Genomic DNA, 14,962 nt, shown 5'->3' on the forward strand with positions numbered 1-14,962 from the left:
TGGTCCAGTGTATCATTCAGAGCTATAGTTTCCATGTTGATTTTCTGCTTAGATGATCTGTCCATTGTTGTAAGTAGGGTGTTAAAGTCCTCTACCATAATGGTATTATTATCAGTGTGTTTCTTTATGTTTGTGACTAATTGATTAGTATATTGGGTTGTTCGAGTTGGGGGCATAAGTATTTACAATTGTTAGATTTTCTTGGTGAATAAACCCCTTAATTACAATATAGTGCCCTTCTTCATCTCTTGTTACAGTTTTTGTTTTAAAGTCTAGGTTGTTATGGTGCCTGGGTAGCTCAGTTGGTTAAGCGTCGGACTTTGGCTCAGGTCATGATCTTGTGATTTGTGGGTTCAAGCCCTGCATCGGGCTCTGTGCTGACAGCTCGGAGCCTGGAGCCTGTTCCAGATTCTGTGTCTCCCTCTCTCTCTCTGCCCCTCCCCTGCTTGTGCTCTGTCTCTCTCTCTCAAAAATAAATAAACATTAAAAAAATTTTTTTTAAATAAATAAATAAAGTCTAGGTATCTGATAGAAGTACAGCTACTCCAGCTTTCTTTTGAAGTCCATTAGCATGATAGATGGTTCTCCATCCCCTTACTTGCAATCTGCAGATGTCTTTGGGTCTAAAGTGAACCTCTTGTAGGCCTATGCCACAAATTTCAAGTCTTTGAAAATCATACAGCATATATTTGTTTGCTACCACTGTCATAACAAAATATCCCAGACTAGTGGTTTAAATATTAGAAGTTTATTTTCTAGTAATCTGGAAGCTAGAAGTGCCAGAGCAAGGTGTCAGCAGGGTTGGTTTTCTCTGAGGACCATAAGAGATAGATCAGTTTAGCCTCTCTTCCTTGCTTATTGATGGCCACCTTCTTGCTGTCGTGCATGGTCATTCTGCTGTGCATATACACCCCTCTTGTCTCTGTGTGTCCAAATTTCCTCTTCTAAGGACACCAGTAAGATTGGATCAGGGCCACCCTAGCAACTTCATTTTAACTTCATCACCTCTTTCAATGCCCTGTCTTCAAATACACTCACATTCTGAGGTATTGGGGGTTAGAGCTTTCACATACAAATTTTGTGACATCTACCTCTTTAAGTGCAAAAATTATTTGAAGTGTTTTAAATAGAAAAAAATTTAAACAATAGGATATACTTTATATTTTTCTTAGGCATGTTGTGTTATCTGAACAAAGTCTTCAGTATAAATCGTATTTTATGCTAGAAAAATCACGATGCTCTCAGGAACACTGGGGAGTATTCAGATCATTGTGCACCTATCTGAAAAATCCTAGACTTTCTGAGTTCTGGTTTCTGCTGGTCTGTTACAAGAAATTAGGAACACCATATTAGGAAAAAGAATACAGCTCTGTAGACAGAGCTGTATTCTTTTTCCTAATTTGGTGTTCCTAATTTCTTATAAGCTTAGAAAAAAAAATACTATGTTAGAGTTCTTTCTATTGCCTTTCATTATTCTGTTGCCTTCTTTATAGTTGAGGTTGCTCAATAACTATTGAATAAATGATGCTTATTATAATATCTTTTAAAATTTAAAAAGGATTATACTCTAGTTAATAATTTTATCTAGTTAGGTCAATATATCTGTATATTCAGTGTGTCTATTGATTTTGGAGTAAATGGAGCTGCCATTTCTCAGAATATTTTAATAGCTAGAATTATTTTTGTGCCTAATGACAAAGGTTTTAAATCCATTTAATATATCAAACACTGATGTGATACCTAAATTTAATCATTTGCAGTTAGATTTATTTTTTGGAAATATTCAACAGTTGGGGCGCCTGGGTAGCTCAGTTGGTTAAGCGTCCAACTTCAGCTCAGGTCTTGATCTCAGTTTGTGAGTTTGAGCCCCACATCAGGCTCTGTGCTGACAGCTCAAAGCCTGGAGCCTGCTTCTGTGTCCCTCTGTCTCTGCCCATCCCCCGCTTATGCTCTGTGTCTCTGTCTCTCTCAAAAATAAATAAACATTTAAAAAAATTAAAAAAAAAAAAAGAAATACTCAACAGTTTTGTTGGTTGTTTGCTGTGTAGAAACTTTGTATTTTGATGTAGTCCCAGTAGTTTATTTTTGCTTTTGTTTCCCTTGCCTCAGGAGACAGATCTAGAAAGATGTTATGGCTAATGTCAGAGAAATTACTGCTATGCTCTCTTCTAGGATTTTTATGGTTTTAGGTTTCACATTTAGGTCTTTAATCCATTTTGAGTTTGTTTTTGTGTATGGTGTAAGGAAGTGGTCCAATTTCATTCTTTGGCATGTAGCTCTCCGGTTTTCCCAACACCATTTGTTGAAGAGACTTTATCCTATTGAATATTCTTGCCTCCTTTGTTGAAGATTAATTGATCATATAATTGTGGGGTTATTTCTGGGCTTTCTGTTTTGTTTATTGATCTATGTGTCTATATTTGTGCTGGTTCCATACTGTTTTGATTACTACAGCTTTCTTAGTAATATAAGCTGAAGTCTAGAATTGTGATCCCTCCAGTTTTGTTTTTCTTTTTTCAAAATTATTTTTCAGAGAGAGAGAGAGAAAGAGTGGGAGAGGGACAGAGGAGGAGGGAGAGAATTTCAAACAGGCTTCATCCTCAGTGCGGAGCCTGATACTGGGCTTGATCCCACGACCCTGGGATCATGACCAGAGCCAAAGAGTTGCTCACTCAACTGACTGAGCCACCCAGGCACCCCTCCAGTTTTGTTTTTCTTTTTCAAGATTTCTTTGGCCTATTTGAGTTCTTTGTGGTTCCATACAGATTTTAGGATTGTTTGTTCTAGTTCTGTAAAAAATGCTATTGGTATTTTGATAGGGATTGTATTAAGTGTGTAGGTTGCCTTGGGTAATATAGACATTTTAACAATATTTGTTCTTCCAGTCCATGAGCATGGAATGTCTTTCCATTTGCTTGTGTCATCTTCAGTTTCTTTTATCAGTGTTTTATAGTTTTCAGAGTACAGATCTTTCACCCCTTTGGTTAAGTTTATTCCTAGATATTTTATTATTTTTGGTGCAACTGTAAATGGGATTGTTTTCTTAATTTCTCTTTCTGCTCCTTCATTAGTGTATAGAAATGCAACGCTTTTTGTACACTGATTTTGTATCCATGACCTTACTGAATTCACTTATCAGTTCTAGTAGTTTTTTAGTGGTCTTTAGGGTTTTCTATATAGTATTGTGTCATATGCAAATAGTGAATGTTTTACTCCTTCCCTACGAATTTAGATACCTTTTATTCCTTTCTCTTGTCTGATTGCTGTGGCTAGGACTTCCAGTGCTATGTTGAATAAAAGAGATGAGAGTGGATATCCTTGTCTTGTTCTTGATCTTAGCAGAAAAGCTCTGTTTTTCCCCATTGAATATGTTCGCTATGGGGTTTTCATATAAGTACTTTATTATGTTGAGGTATGTTCCTTGTAAACCTGCTTTGTTGAGGAATTTTTTCGTGAATGGATATTGTATTTATGTCAAATGCTTTTCCTGCATCTATTGAAATGATCATATTTTTTTCCTTTCTCTTACTGATGTGATGTATCATGTTGATTGATTTATGAATATTGAACTACCCTTGCATCCTAAGAATAAATCCCTCTTGAATGTGATGAATGATTTTTTTAACATATTGTTGAATTCAGTTTGCTAAGATTTTATTGAGGATTTTTGCATCTGTGTTTATCAGAGATACCTGTGGTTCTCTTTTGGTTGTGTCTTTATCTGGTTTTAGAAGCAGGGTAATGCTGGCCTCATACAATGAATTTGGAAGTTTTCTTTCCTCTTTTGTTTTTTGGAGATGTTTGAGAGGAGTAGGTATTAACTCTAATTTATTTTATTTTATTTTATTAATTTTAATTTTATTTTTTTAATTTATATCCAAGTTAGTTAGCATATAGTGCAACAATGATTTCAGGAGTAGATTCCTTAATGCCCTTTACCCATTTAGCCCATCCCCCCTCCCACAAACAGTAACCCTCTGTTTGTTCTCCATATTTAAGAGTCTCTTATGTTTTGTCCCCCTCTCTGTTTTTATATTATTTTTGCTTCCCTTCCTTTGTGTTTATCTGTTCTGTGTCTTAAATTTTTTTTTATGTTTATTTATTTTTGAAGGAGACAGAGACAGAACGTGAGGGGGGAGGGGCAGAGAGAGAGGGAGACACAGAATCTGAAGCAGGCTCCAGGCTCTGAGCTGTCAGCCCAGAGCCCGACACGCAGCTCAAACCCATAAACCACGAGATCATGACCTGAGCCGAAGTCAGAGGCCCAGTCGACTGAGCCACCCAGGGGCCCCTGTTCTGTGTCTTAAAGTCCTCATATGAGTGAAGTCATATGATAATTGTCTTTCTCTGACTGACTAATTTCGCTTAGCATAATACCCTCTAGTTCCATCCACATAGTGGCAAATGGCAAGATTTCATTTTTTCTGATTGCTGAGTAATACTCCATTGTATATATATACCACATCTTCTTTAGCCATTCATCCATCGATGGACATTTGGGCTCTTTCCATACTTTGGCTGTTGTGTTAACTCTTCCTTAAATGTTTGGTAGAATTCACCTGTGAATCCATCTGGGCCCTGGACTTTTGTTTATTGGGAGTTTTTTGATTACTGAATCAATTTCATTGCTAATAATCTGTCTGTCCCAATTTTCTGTTTCCTCCTGATTGTTTTGTTAGGTTCTATGTTTCCAGGAGTTTATCCATTTCTTCTAGGTTGTCTAGTTTGTTGATGTATTTTTCACAATATTCTCTTACAGTCGTTTGTGTTTCTGTGGTGTTGGTTGTTATTTCTCCTCTTCTGTTTCTGATTTTGTTTATGAGAGTCCTCTTTTTTTTTTTTTTTTAAATGAGTGACCAGAGATTTAATCAATTTTGTTAGCTTTTCAAAGAACCAGCTCCTGGTTTCATTGATATGTTGTTTTTTAGTTTCTATATCACTTATTCCCTTATCTTTATTATTTCCTTCTTTCTTCTGGTTTTAGATTTTATTTGTTCTTCCTTTTCTAACTTCTTGAGGCATAAGGTTAGGTTATTGAGATTTTTCTTGCTTCTTGAGGTAAGCCTGTATTGCTGTAAACTTCCCTCTTAGAACCACTTTTGCTGCCTCCCAAAGATTTTGGAGTATTGTGTTTTCATTTTCAATTGTCTCTATGGTTTTTTTTTATTATTATTTCTTTGATTTCTTGGTTAACCTGTTCATTGTTTAGTAGCATGTTATTTAACCTCTAGGTATTTGTGATCTTTCCAGAGGTTTTCTTGTGATTGATTTCTAGTTTCATTGTCTTGTGGTCAGAAAAGACACATTGATCTTTTTTAATTTGTTGAGATTTGTTTTGTGGCTTATATGTGATCTATTCTGGAGAGTGCTCTGTGTGCACTTAAAAAGAATGTATATTCTGTTTCAGGATAAAATGTTCTGAATATATCTATGAAATCCATTTGGTCTGGTATGTCATAGAATCACATTTTTTAATAAAAGGAAAAATAAGCACTACTCAACTAAAAATTAATCTTCAACTTAATCTAAACAATTATTTTATTTTCATAGTACTTTTATAAAAAATTTGAGAAACACTGCCCTTTGGCTGCAATTCTTTTTTTTTTTTTTTTTAATTTTTTTTTTTTTAACATTTATATATTTTTGAGACAGAGACAGAGCATGAACAGGGGAGGGGCAGAGAGAGGGAGACACAGAATCTGAAACAGGCTTCAGGCTCTGAGCTGTCAGCACAGAGCCCGACTCGGGGCTCGAATTCACGGACCATGAGATCATGACCTGAGCCGAAGTCGGACGCTTAACCGACTGAGCCACCCAGGCGCCCCTTGGCTGCAATTCTTAATCCCCTTCTGAATTTCTGAAGTGCTAAATGAGACCAGTTTATAAATTTTTTATAAATTTTAAAAATACTACTTGAAACAAATCAGAAATCTAATACAGTGTCTTCAAAATTTAAAATTGATGAGCCAATTGATTTGATATTTTTACTTAACTATTTTTTTTCTATTTTATAATTACTGAAGAGATCTTAATATTTCTCTACGTTTTATTAAAAACACATACTCTCATGTTGGTAATCTGCCAGGGTAGGCAGTATTTTTGCATTATATTTTAAATGTGCTAAGCTGGAGATGAATCATGGCCTCGGTTTTTGCTAGATCCTCAAATTGCAATTACGTGCATCTTTTCTTCCTTTCTTTTAAAAGATTGACAGAAGATATGATAGAACTAATAAAAAGTATTTTAGTGAATAGAGGTAGAATTGAATACTACCATTAAATAAAACTATAGGACTAAAATGTATTCTTATTTTTCATATGCTTTTAGTAAAATAAATTACTAATAAAATTAATCATGTATAGTATAGTAAATAGTTTCCAACAGCAGTTTATTCACTAGATGTTTTTAAGTTTTAGAGAAATCCTTGTTAGGCCTCAGAAATAAGAATATTCTTTTTCTAAAATTTCCACACATACAGATTTTTTGTTAAGTATAAGATGCTTAAACTTGTCATTTGGGACAATGTTAGGAGAATATATATTTTCTCCCACCTCAAGCTATTTTACTATATTTTCCTTATTTTCTTTTTTTTTGAGTTCATTTATTCTGAAAGAGAGAGGAGAACACATGTGAGCAGGGGAGGGGCAGAGAGAGAGAGGGAGAGATAGAATCCCAAGCAGGCTCCACACTGCCAGTGCAGAGCCTGACACAGGACTCTATCCCACAAACTGAGATGATGACCTGACCGAAAATCGAGAGTCAGACACTCAACCTATTAAGCCACCCAGGTACCCATATATTTTCCAAAAGATGTTTTCAACTTTTTAGAGAAGGAATTCATGTATAATGGTGTGGATTTTTAAGTATACTTTTGTGTACAAATACTGAGACACCGGACATGGAAAACAAAAAGGGAACAAAACACACTCATCAGCAAGGATCTATGAACATTAATTATAATGTTTGATAATACCAGAGTAGCACTTGGCTTTTTGAACTTAGTTTTAAATACTGTCATAGACAAGTACTAGCCAAGAGTCAGAACTATAATTGTCTTTCCCCTTTTTTCTCCAGATTTCTGGGGGGAAAAAAGATGTCCTGTGTTACTATCAATTCATTTATATAGCTGAAAAATCCTGATAACTATTGTCTATTTTCACTTAGCATGGACATTTATCAGGAAGCTACATGACATCAAAGAAGAGTCAACATAACAAAAAATTTAGAGGTAAAGAATATGATGAGTACAGTACCTACAGTGATGACAACTTTGGTACCTACAGTCAGGAAACAGAGGAAGATTTTGCCAGTCAGCTGAAACAATACAGACAAGCTAAAGAAACCTCAACGACTGCTTTAGGATCATTTTCTAAAGAACCAGGGAAAAAACAAAGAATGAAAGTTCAGCAAGGTAAGTGTGAAATTGTCGGGCTGTGTTTTAATATGGGAACCTTACTACAGCAGGTAGCAATGGAGTAAAAACTTAAATTTCTCAGTCCCTTCTCAAGATCGGCTTATTCCTGTGGTTCCTGAATTCTTTTTTCTTTATTTTTAGATTTTGAGGACGAACATCTACAAATATTTTAATCTGCATAGTATTTTAATATTTGAGTTAGAAAGATACCCTAATATTTTAAAAGTATATAAAAATGTAAAACAATTTTCCCATTACTTTTTTTCCCTTTCCTTGTATAATACCAGTTTACTGAAAAAATAGCCTACCTTTTTCAGTTGTTTCTGTTACTCTATGCATTGCTTTATATTTTAGACCTGTAAGGAGAGAATTCTAGGAAGCTATTCTTTTATTAGACTTTAAAAGATGGTGATCATCTTTGCTGTGCAAATGTACTTATACTTAGGATTATGGATATTCTTCAAGATTGGAAATAAGAACATAAACTAAAGAAATTTCTGGAGTGATCATCAGTTCATCTGCTGTATTGAGGCACATGGTGCCTGGAGAGAGCATGGCAAGTTGCCACAGAAACTGTGGGTCACATAAGGGTCAAATCAACCTTAAGAACTGTCCACTCAATGTCTGCTTCATGAAAACTGGAGTAAGATGAGGCTGAAGTCAAGCAGTGAGCACCCAAACCCTATGTTACTATACTGTAATTATTGTTGAAAAAAGGAATTAGTTAAGAGTAAATGTGGTAATTTTTATGACTTTATTTTTTCTTGATTTCCTAGCAAAATTCCTTTGAAAAATATGTATCCAGGCTTTGCTGACCTAAAAAGGAAAAGAATTTGCCTGTGCATATGCTATTGTAATTAGTAAGTTTGTTTCTGAAGTCTAGACATAGTGGTGTCAGGAATCATTCCACTTGGGGAATAAGGGAACATGGAGAGGTTTCGCTCATCCATTCCCACCTGGGGTTTTCCCTTTCAAGTTCTTCCTGTTTGCTCTGTTAAAGAATTGAGTATTCTTTTATTTTTGACATTCATTTCCTCCCCCTGAAATATGAAAGTAATACATGGCCAAATGCAGAAAACCTTTTCTGTGTGTGGAAACAATAACCCAACAAAGATCAAAGATAAAACAAAAGCAATTTGAATCCCTACACCCAAAAACAGTGACCATTAGTATATTTGGTGTACATTCTTCCAGAATCTTTCTGACAGTTATTTTTAACAAAAAATTATGCATGCTGTTTTACTTATTTTTTCCCTTAACTATGAAGTATATCTCATTCTTCCGCTAACAAGTAGCTTTTAATGTCTGCATTCTATTCAATTAAGTAGATATACGATAATTTGTTTAACAAAGTCTTAGGTTTGTGTAACAGTAACCACTTGAGATTTAAGTGCTACTTAACATTTAAGTTGCACCCAGGTTTTTTTTTTAATTCTGTGATTAACCATATTTATACATGTCTCAGAAAACATCTTCACAAATACTTTTTAAGAATAAATTCTGAAATGCAGAATTGAGTCAAAAGATATAGCCACACATTTGAAGAATTTTAATCCACATACCAAGGTTGATTTACAAAAAGTTGATAGACCAATTTTTTAACAGCATGCCAGTGTGTGAAAATGCCAATTTCTCCAAATCCCTACCAACCCTATTCTTTGAAAAGGTGAAAATTGATGTTATTTAAAAATTTTAATTTCTTTGACTCTTTTTGATAAAAACATTTTTTTCATATATTTATTTGCTGTTTTGTAGGTTTAAGATCACGTAATACGTAAGAAAATATATTAGTTCTATGGGACTTTGGTAAAATGAGAAATACTCTGTATTCTATACTAATATTTAATTTTGGTAATTTTAGATACTTTTAATACCAAGTTTTTAAAAAGTAAGACAAGTATAAATTTTACTTGGAAATATATGTGATATCTATTCAAAATTATCACTAGAAACTCAATTTGGTTGGGGCGCCTGGGTGGCTCAGTCAGTTAAGCGTCCGACTTCGGCTCAGGTCATGATCTCACGGTCCGTGAGTTCGAGCCCCGCGTCAGGCTCTATGCTGAGAGCTCAGAGCCTGGAGCCTGTTTCAGATTGTGTCTCCCTCTCTCTCTGACCCTCCCCCGTTCATGCTGTCTCTTTCTGTCTCAAAAATAAATAAACGTTTAAAAAAAAAAAAAAGAAAATTTGGTCAAGTTAATCGCTAATATCAATAATGTCTTCCTTAGGGATGAATATAATGTTTAATTCTCTGAAAAACTGTTTTCTTATTCTAAGGAAAATTAAAAAGAACAAAAGTAGATTTAACTTCTCTAGTCATGTGTATTCTTGTGCCTTGCTTTTTTATTATCATTAACATGCCTTAAAAAGAAAAAAATGAAAAGCAATACCCAGAAAGTAAAATGGAAAAACTTAATTAATATTTTTCATTGAATCTAGAGAGAAAGAAAAAGAATGCACTGTATATTATATACTATTTAAAATATGCTGTTCCTTATAAGCTAATAGATTGACAGTTGCGTTGTTTTTCTGTAATATTTGAAGTACATTTTAACTCTTTTAGGTATTGAACAGAGGGTTAAAAGTTTTAATGTTGGTCGTGGACGTGGTTTGCCGAAGAAAATCAAACGCAAAGACCGTGGGGGAAGAACCAATAAAGGGCCTAATATTTTTTCAGGAATGGATGACTTTCAAGAGGTACTAGTTTTAACCTGTTTGGCTGCAGAGAAATCACTGTGATTGTAATGCTACTTTCCTAGTAAATGAAAATTCTCTAGCTAAGATCAAATGAGTATAAACAGATTCTTAAAAAAATAATTAAAGAATTGTTTTAATAGTCATGATACAAGTATAGAGATGCAAATTTAGGTCACCTTGAAATAAAATGGATGTGTTTGAAAGCACCTCAAAATAAAATTCGTATGTCAGAAAACAAAAATGTATGGTCTATTAGTTCTCTGCTGTATTTTCCTTTCCTAGGAGTCGTTTTCCCCAGATGCAAATGGAACTAAAATGATAATAGCTTAATATGTAGCAGGGCTGATAAGAAGGGAGATACTGTAGTGGTAAATTAACTTAGTAAAACTGAAAGCATTGAAAGAGAGGAAAAAGAGATATAAATGGTTGGAAAGATGAATTTGTGTACCTTGTGTTTGGTAGATATTGAATAAATATGTGTTGATTTGAACTCTGAACATGTACATTTCAGCCTTTTGGCAACTCTGGATTAAGTGGCCCAATTTCAGTATTCTGTCACTGTTCCAGTAAGATTGATTGAATTATACAGAGCAAGGGTAGATTATTAAAAGCTGCAACCTTGAGTGGGAACAAACTGATAGCAATGTATTGTAATTTGAAAATGCTTGGTTTTCTGATGTCTGGGTTTAAAGATAATGGGCATAGATTTCTTAATATGTATTTGTTAGTACACTATTTAGGGAGATGTTAATAAGTATGAGCTAAAAAAAAAAGTTCAGGCCCAGGTAAATTAGTGAAACCCAACACATACCACTCTACTCTTGGGGATTCTCAGTTAACATTAATGTATTAAAGGCTCCTTGGGGCACCTGGGTGGCTCAGTCGGTTGAGCGTCCGACTTCGGCTCAGGTCATGATCTCATGGTCCATGGGTTCTAACCCCGCGTCAGGCTCTGTGCTGACAGCTCAGAGCCTGGAGCCTGCTTTGGATTCTGTGTCTCCCTCTCTCTCTGCCTCTCCCCCATTCATGCTCTGTCTCTCTGTCTCAAAAATAAATAAACATTAAAAAAAAATTTTTTTTAATGTATTAAAGGCTCCTTGCAAGTTAGATATAAAAAATCCTGTTTTACTTTGTTCAATCCACTGTTTTCAAATTTTACTTAACCCTGAACTCACTCCTTCATCCCACCCACATTTATTAACATTCATTGAACCACTCACTGTTCCATGGAATAGCAGCTTTGGAAACAAGCTTGAAATTTCTGAGTAATTATAACCTGTCTGTCCATCTTCCTAGACTCCCCTAGAATGTGCTACTTTCCCTAGACTAAATTAATGTGAATACTTTCTAAAGTAAGTTTTCTCCTATAACCAATACCTACACGCTATACCTGGAAAAAAAAATTAGCTTCCAAGAAAGTGTGGCTTTGAACAAGTTACTACCTGTCTCTGAGTTTCAATTTGCTTAATGTGTAAAATGAAAGTATGGAATTAAATTAACTCTAAGGAGCCCTTCAAGCACTGACATATTATTTTTTTTATGTTTTTTGTTTTTCAGTGTTTGTTTATTTTTGAGAGAGAGACAGAGCGTGAGCGGGGAGGGGCAGAGAGAGGGGAGACACAGAATATGAAGTAGGCCCCAGGCTCTGCCCGAGCTGTGAGCACAGAGCCTGACCCAGGGCTTGAACTCACAAACCGTGAGATGACCTGAGCCATTGTTAGACGCTTAACTGACTGAGCCACCCAGGCACCCCAAGCACTGACATTTTGGTGTTTACAGATCTGGACTGTAACTAAAAGATTCTTTATCATGGTATAGAAAATCAGAATAAATTCTTTCTCTTACATTCATCAGATTTAGAATATTTTTTCCTTTTGTTTATTAAGGTTAAAATGTTACCAACTGTTTCAGTTTATTGGCTGTCAAGAGAGATTTCTTCTTATTCCAGAAACAACCAGAAGAGTGCCAGAGCCCAAGCATGTAGCTCATGTTTGGGAGTAGTCTAGGGGAGACCTATTCAGGATAGAGTGAACATGGTAAAGTGGCCAATATAGATCCATCCTTTCCAAGGAGTGTAAGATCTTCCTAAAGCCAGATAAACTCACAGATACTTGTATGTTCACACAGTCTTGAAAACTCAAGGGTAGTCACAGAACAAGCAAATTTTTGATGGATTTGAAAGACTTATTTATTCTGTTAGCCATAAAGCATCTAAATTTTTTTGTCTTTATAACAGCTGTTAAATTTTCTGTAAATATATATTATTTTACTGGTAGATCCTTTCATTTCCTCTTCTTTATATATTTAAAAAATATTTTATGCTTGTTTTCCTTATACCAGTGTAATACATCTTCTAGAGTAAATTTTAAAATAACCAAGTAGATAGTTTAGCTTTCTCTCTCTCCCTCCATTTTTCCTTTCTCTTCCTCTTTTCTTGAATTGTGTTTTCTTAGAGGTAATTGTGATACAGTGCAGAGAGTTCTATCTAACCTGCCTGCTCACTCACCATATGACCCTTGGCAAGTGACTAATTTCTCTAATCTTCAGTTTCTATACTTGTCCAGTGAGGGTGCTGAACTAGATGACTGATTCTTCCAGCTCTTACATTACAAGTGATCTTTAAGGGTAGAGGACATTCATGTTGCTTCTGTAGATTCAGACGTAAAAGATCAGATCTTCTAGGCACTTTATTTTGTCCTAAAATTTTATTGTTAAAGTTAGATTTTCTGGAATATCATGATTATAATTAGATTTCTCACAGTTATGGATACTGAGATACTTTCTACTTTTTTACCAAACTAAAGAACAAAACGGGGCACCTGGGTGGCTCAGTCGATTGAGCGGCCGACTTCGGCTCAGGTCATGATCTCACAGTCCGTGAGTTCGAGCCCCACGTCGGGCTCTGTGCTGACAGCTCGGAGCCTGGAGCCTGTTTCAGATTCTGTGCCTCCTTCTCTCTCTGACCCTCCCCTGTTCATGCTCTGTCTCTGTCTCAAAAATAAATAAACATTAAAAAAAAAAAAGAAAAAAAAAAAAAGAACAAAACGGAAAAAACCACTATCCTCTATTACAACAATGAGGCATATCATTAGAAAGTAACATAGAATGAGTTATTAATGAAATATAGGTGCAACTTGGTGTGTTTTTCAGGGTGTTTGGGTGGGGTTTTTTTGGTGATTACCTAATTTTTTACTTTTTAATTTCAGAGTTATATTCTTCAAGCTGGCCCATTGATTTTGTGTAATGCATTCTCCTTGGCTTCCTATTTTATTATAGCCACCATTCTTTGTAGAGAAGGCATATATGAGCTGGTCATTTATATCTACTTGTTCTAAGTGAACATAGAAATAGAAAATGTTCGGGGCGCCTGGATGGCGCAGTCGGTTAAGCGTCCGACTTCAGCCAGGTCACGATCTCGCGGTCCGTGAGTTCGAGCCCCGCGTCAGGCTCTGGGCTGATGGCTCAGAGCCTGGAGCCTGTTTCCGATTCTGTGTCTCCCTCTCTCTCTGCCCCTCCCCCGTTCATGCTCTGTCCCTCTCTGTCCCAAAAATAAAATAAAAAACATTAAAAAAAATAAAAATAAAAAAAAAAAAAAAAAAAAAAAAAAGAAATAGAAAATGTTTGTGAGTCAAATCTACATAAATTTAAGACAGTTTAAATGGTTCTATCATAGTATAGTATAAGCAATTTCATTGTGTTTCCCTGGGGCAATTTGATTATGCTTATATTTTTTAAAAGAACCTATAGGATTGTCTGTTTTCTTGGTATTTTTGTACTTTTTTCCCCCAAGAATTCCTACAGTAAAGCATACTTCAAATGCAAGTGCTGAGGGTCAGATTTCAGTCTAGCCATCTCTTGCCTCAAGTGTTTGCTGGAAATTTCCTATTTCCAGTAGGTTGTGTTTTGTTCTCCATCTCCAGCAAACTGAGGGAAAGGGAAACAAATCAAATTATAAGAGCAAGTAGCTATTGAGCTCCTACTGTATGCCAAGCATGGTGCATACCGGGTGTTTGAAAAATAGCGTTGTTTTATAGAGCTCATGAATCTTAAGTCCTTAGCATGGCTAAGCATCATACAAAAGTATGTTTAACAAAACAATCTTCTTGTACTCCTAGCGAAAGTTGAATAGGGACAAAAAAAAAAAGTTGAATAGGGGTTAAAGGAGAACTAAGGAAACATGTAGGGCTGTGAGATTTGTTTTTTAATTTAAAAGCTAAAGGAAATATATCCTTCCTCTTTTTCTTAAAGGAAGTACAAAAATAATTCAAAAAATTTCTAATTTTTTTTGGAGTACACCTAGAGACATACACTTTTTTTTTTTAATTTTTTTTTTTTAACGTTTATTTATTTTTGAGACAGAGAGAGACAGAGCATGAATGGGGGAGGGTCAGAGAGAGGGAGACACAGAATCCGAAACAGGCTCCAGGCTCTGAGCTGTCAGCACAGAGCCCGACGCGGGGGTCGAACTCACGGACCGTGAGATCATGACCTGAGCCGAAGCCAGCCACTTAACCGACTGAGCCACCCAGGTGCCCCAAGACATACACTTTTAAATGTGGGGGTATATTCTTTTAGTCTTTTTTCTTTTTTATTCTTCAGTCTTTTTTTATTATAAAATTGGGATCAATTTTTCACTTAGTAAAGTATTATGTGCATTTTCTTTCTTTTTTTATTTTTTTTATTTTTTATTTTTTATTTTTTTAATTTATTTATTTATTTTTTAATTTTTTTTTCAACGTTTTTAATTTATTTTTGGGACAGAGAGAGACAGAGCATGAACGGGGGAGAGGCAGAGAGAGAGGGAAACACAGAATCGGAAACAGGCTCCAGGCTCCGAGCCATCAGCCCAGAGCC

The 14,962-nt window shown here is 35.4% G+C and overlaps 1 protein-coding gene across 2 annotated transcripts in view; it reads left to right on the forward strand.

Moving 5' to 3' along the window:
* The window catches only part of ZC3H6 (zinc finger CCCH-type containing 6), a 69,816-nt gene that overhangs the window by 38,506 nt on the left and 16,348 nt on the right, over nucleotides 1-14,962 (forward strand). For both annotated transcript variants that reach the window (XM_058683296.1, XM_058683297.1), the window contains exons 4-5: nucleotides 7,165-7,411; nucleotides 9,975-10,108. In XM_058683296.1, coding sequence (XP_058539279.1) covers nucleotides 7,165-7,411; nucleotides 9,975-10,108 — 381 coding nt within the window. The remainder of the gene's footprint in view (nucleotides 1-7,164; nucleotides 7,412-9,974; nucleotides 10,109-14,962) is intronic.

This window comes from Neofelis nebulosa, chromosome 9 (assembly GCF_028018385.1).
Source record: "Neofelis nebulosa isolate mNeoNeb1 chromosome 9, mNeoNeb1.pri, whole genome shotgun sequence".
NCBI lineage: Eukaryota > Metazoa > Chordata > Mammalia > Carnivora > Felidae > Neofelis > Neofelis nebulosa.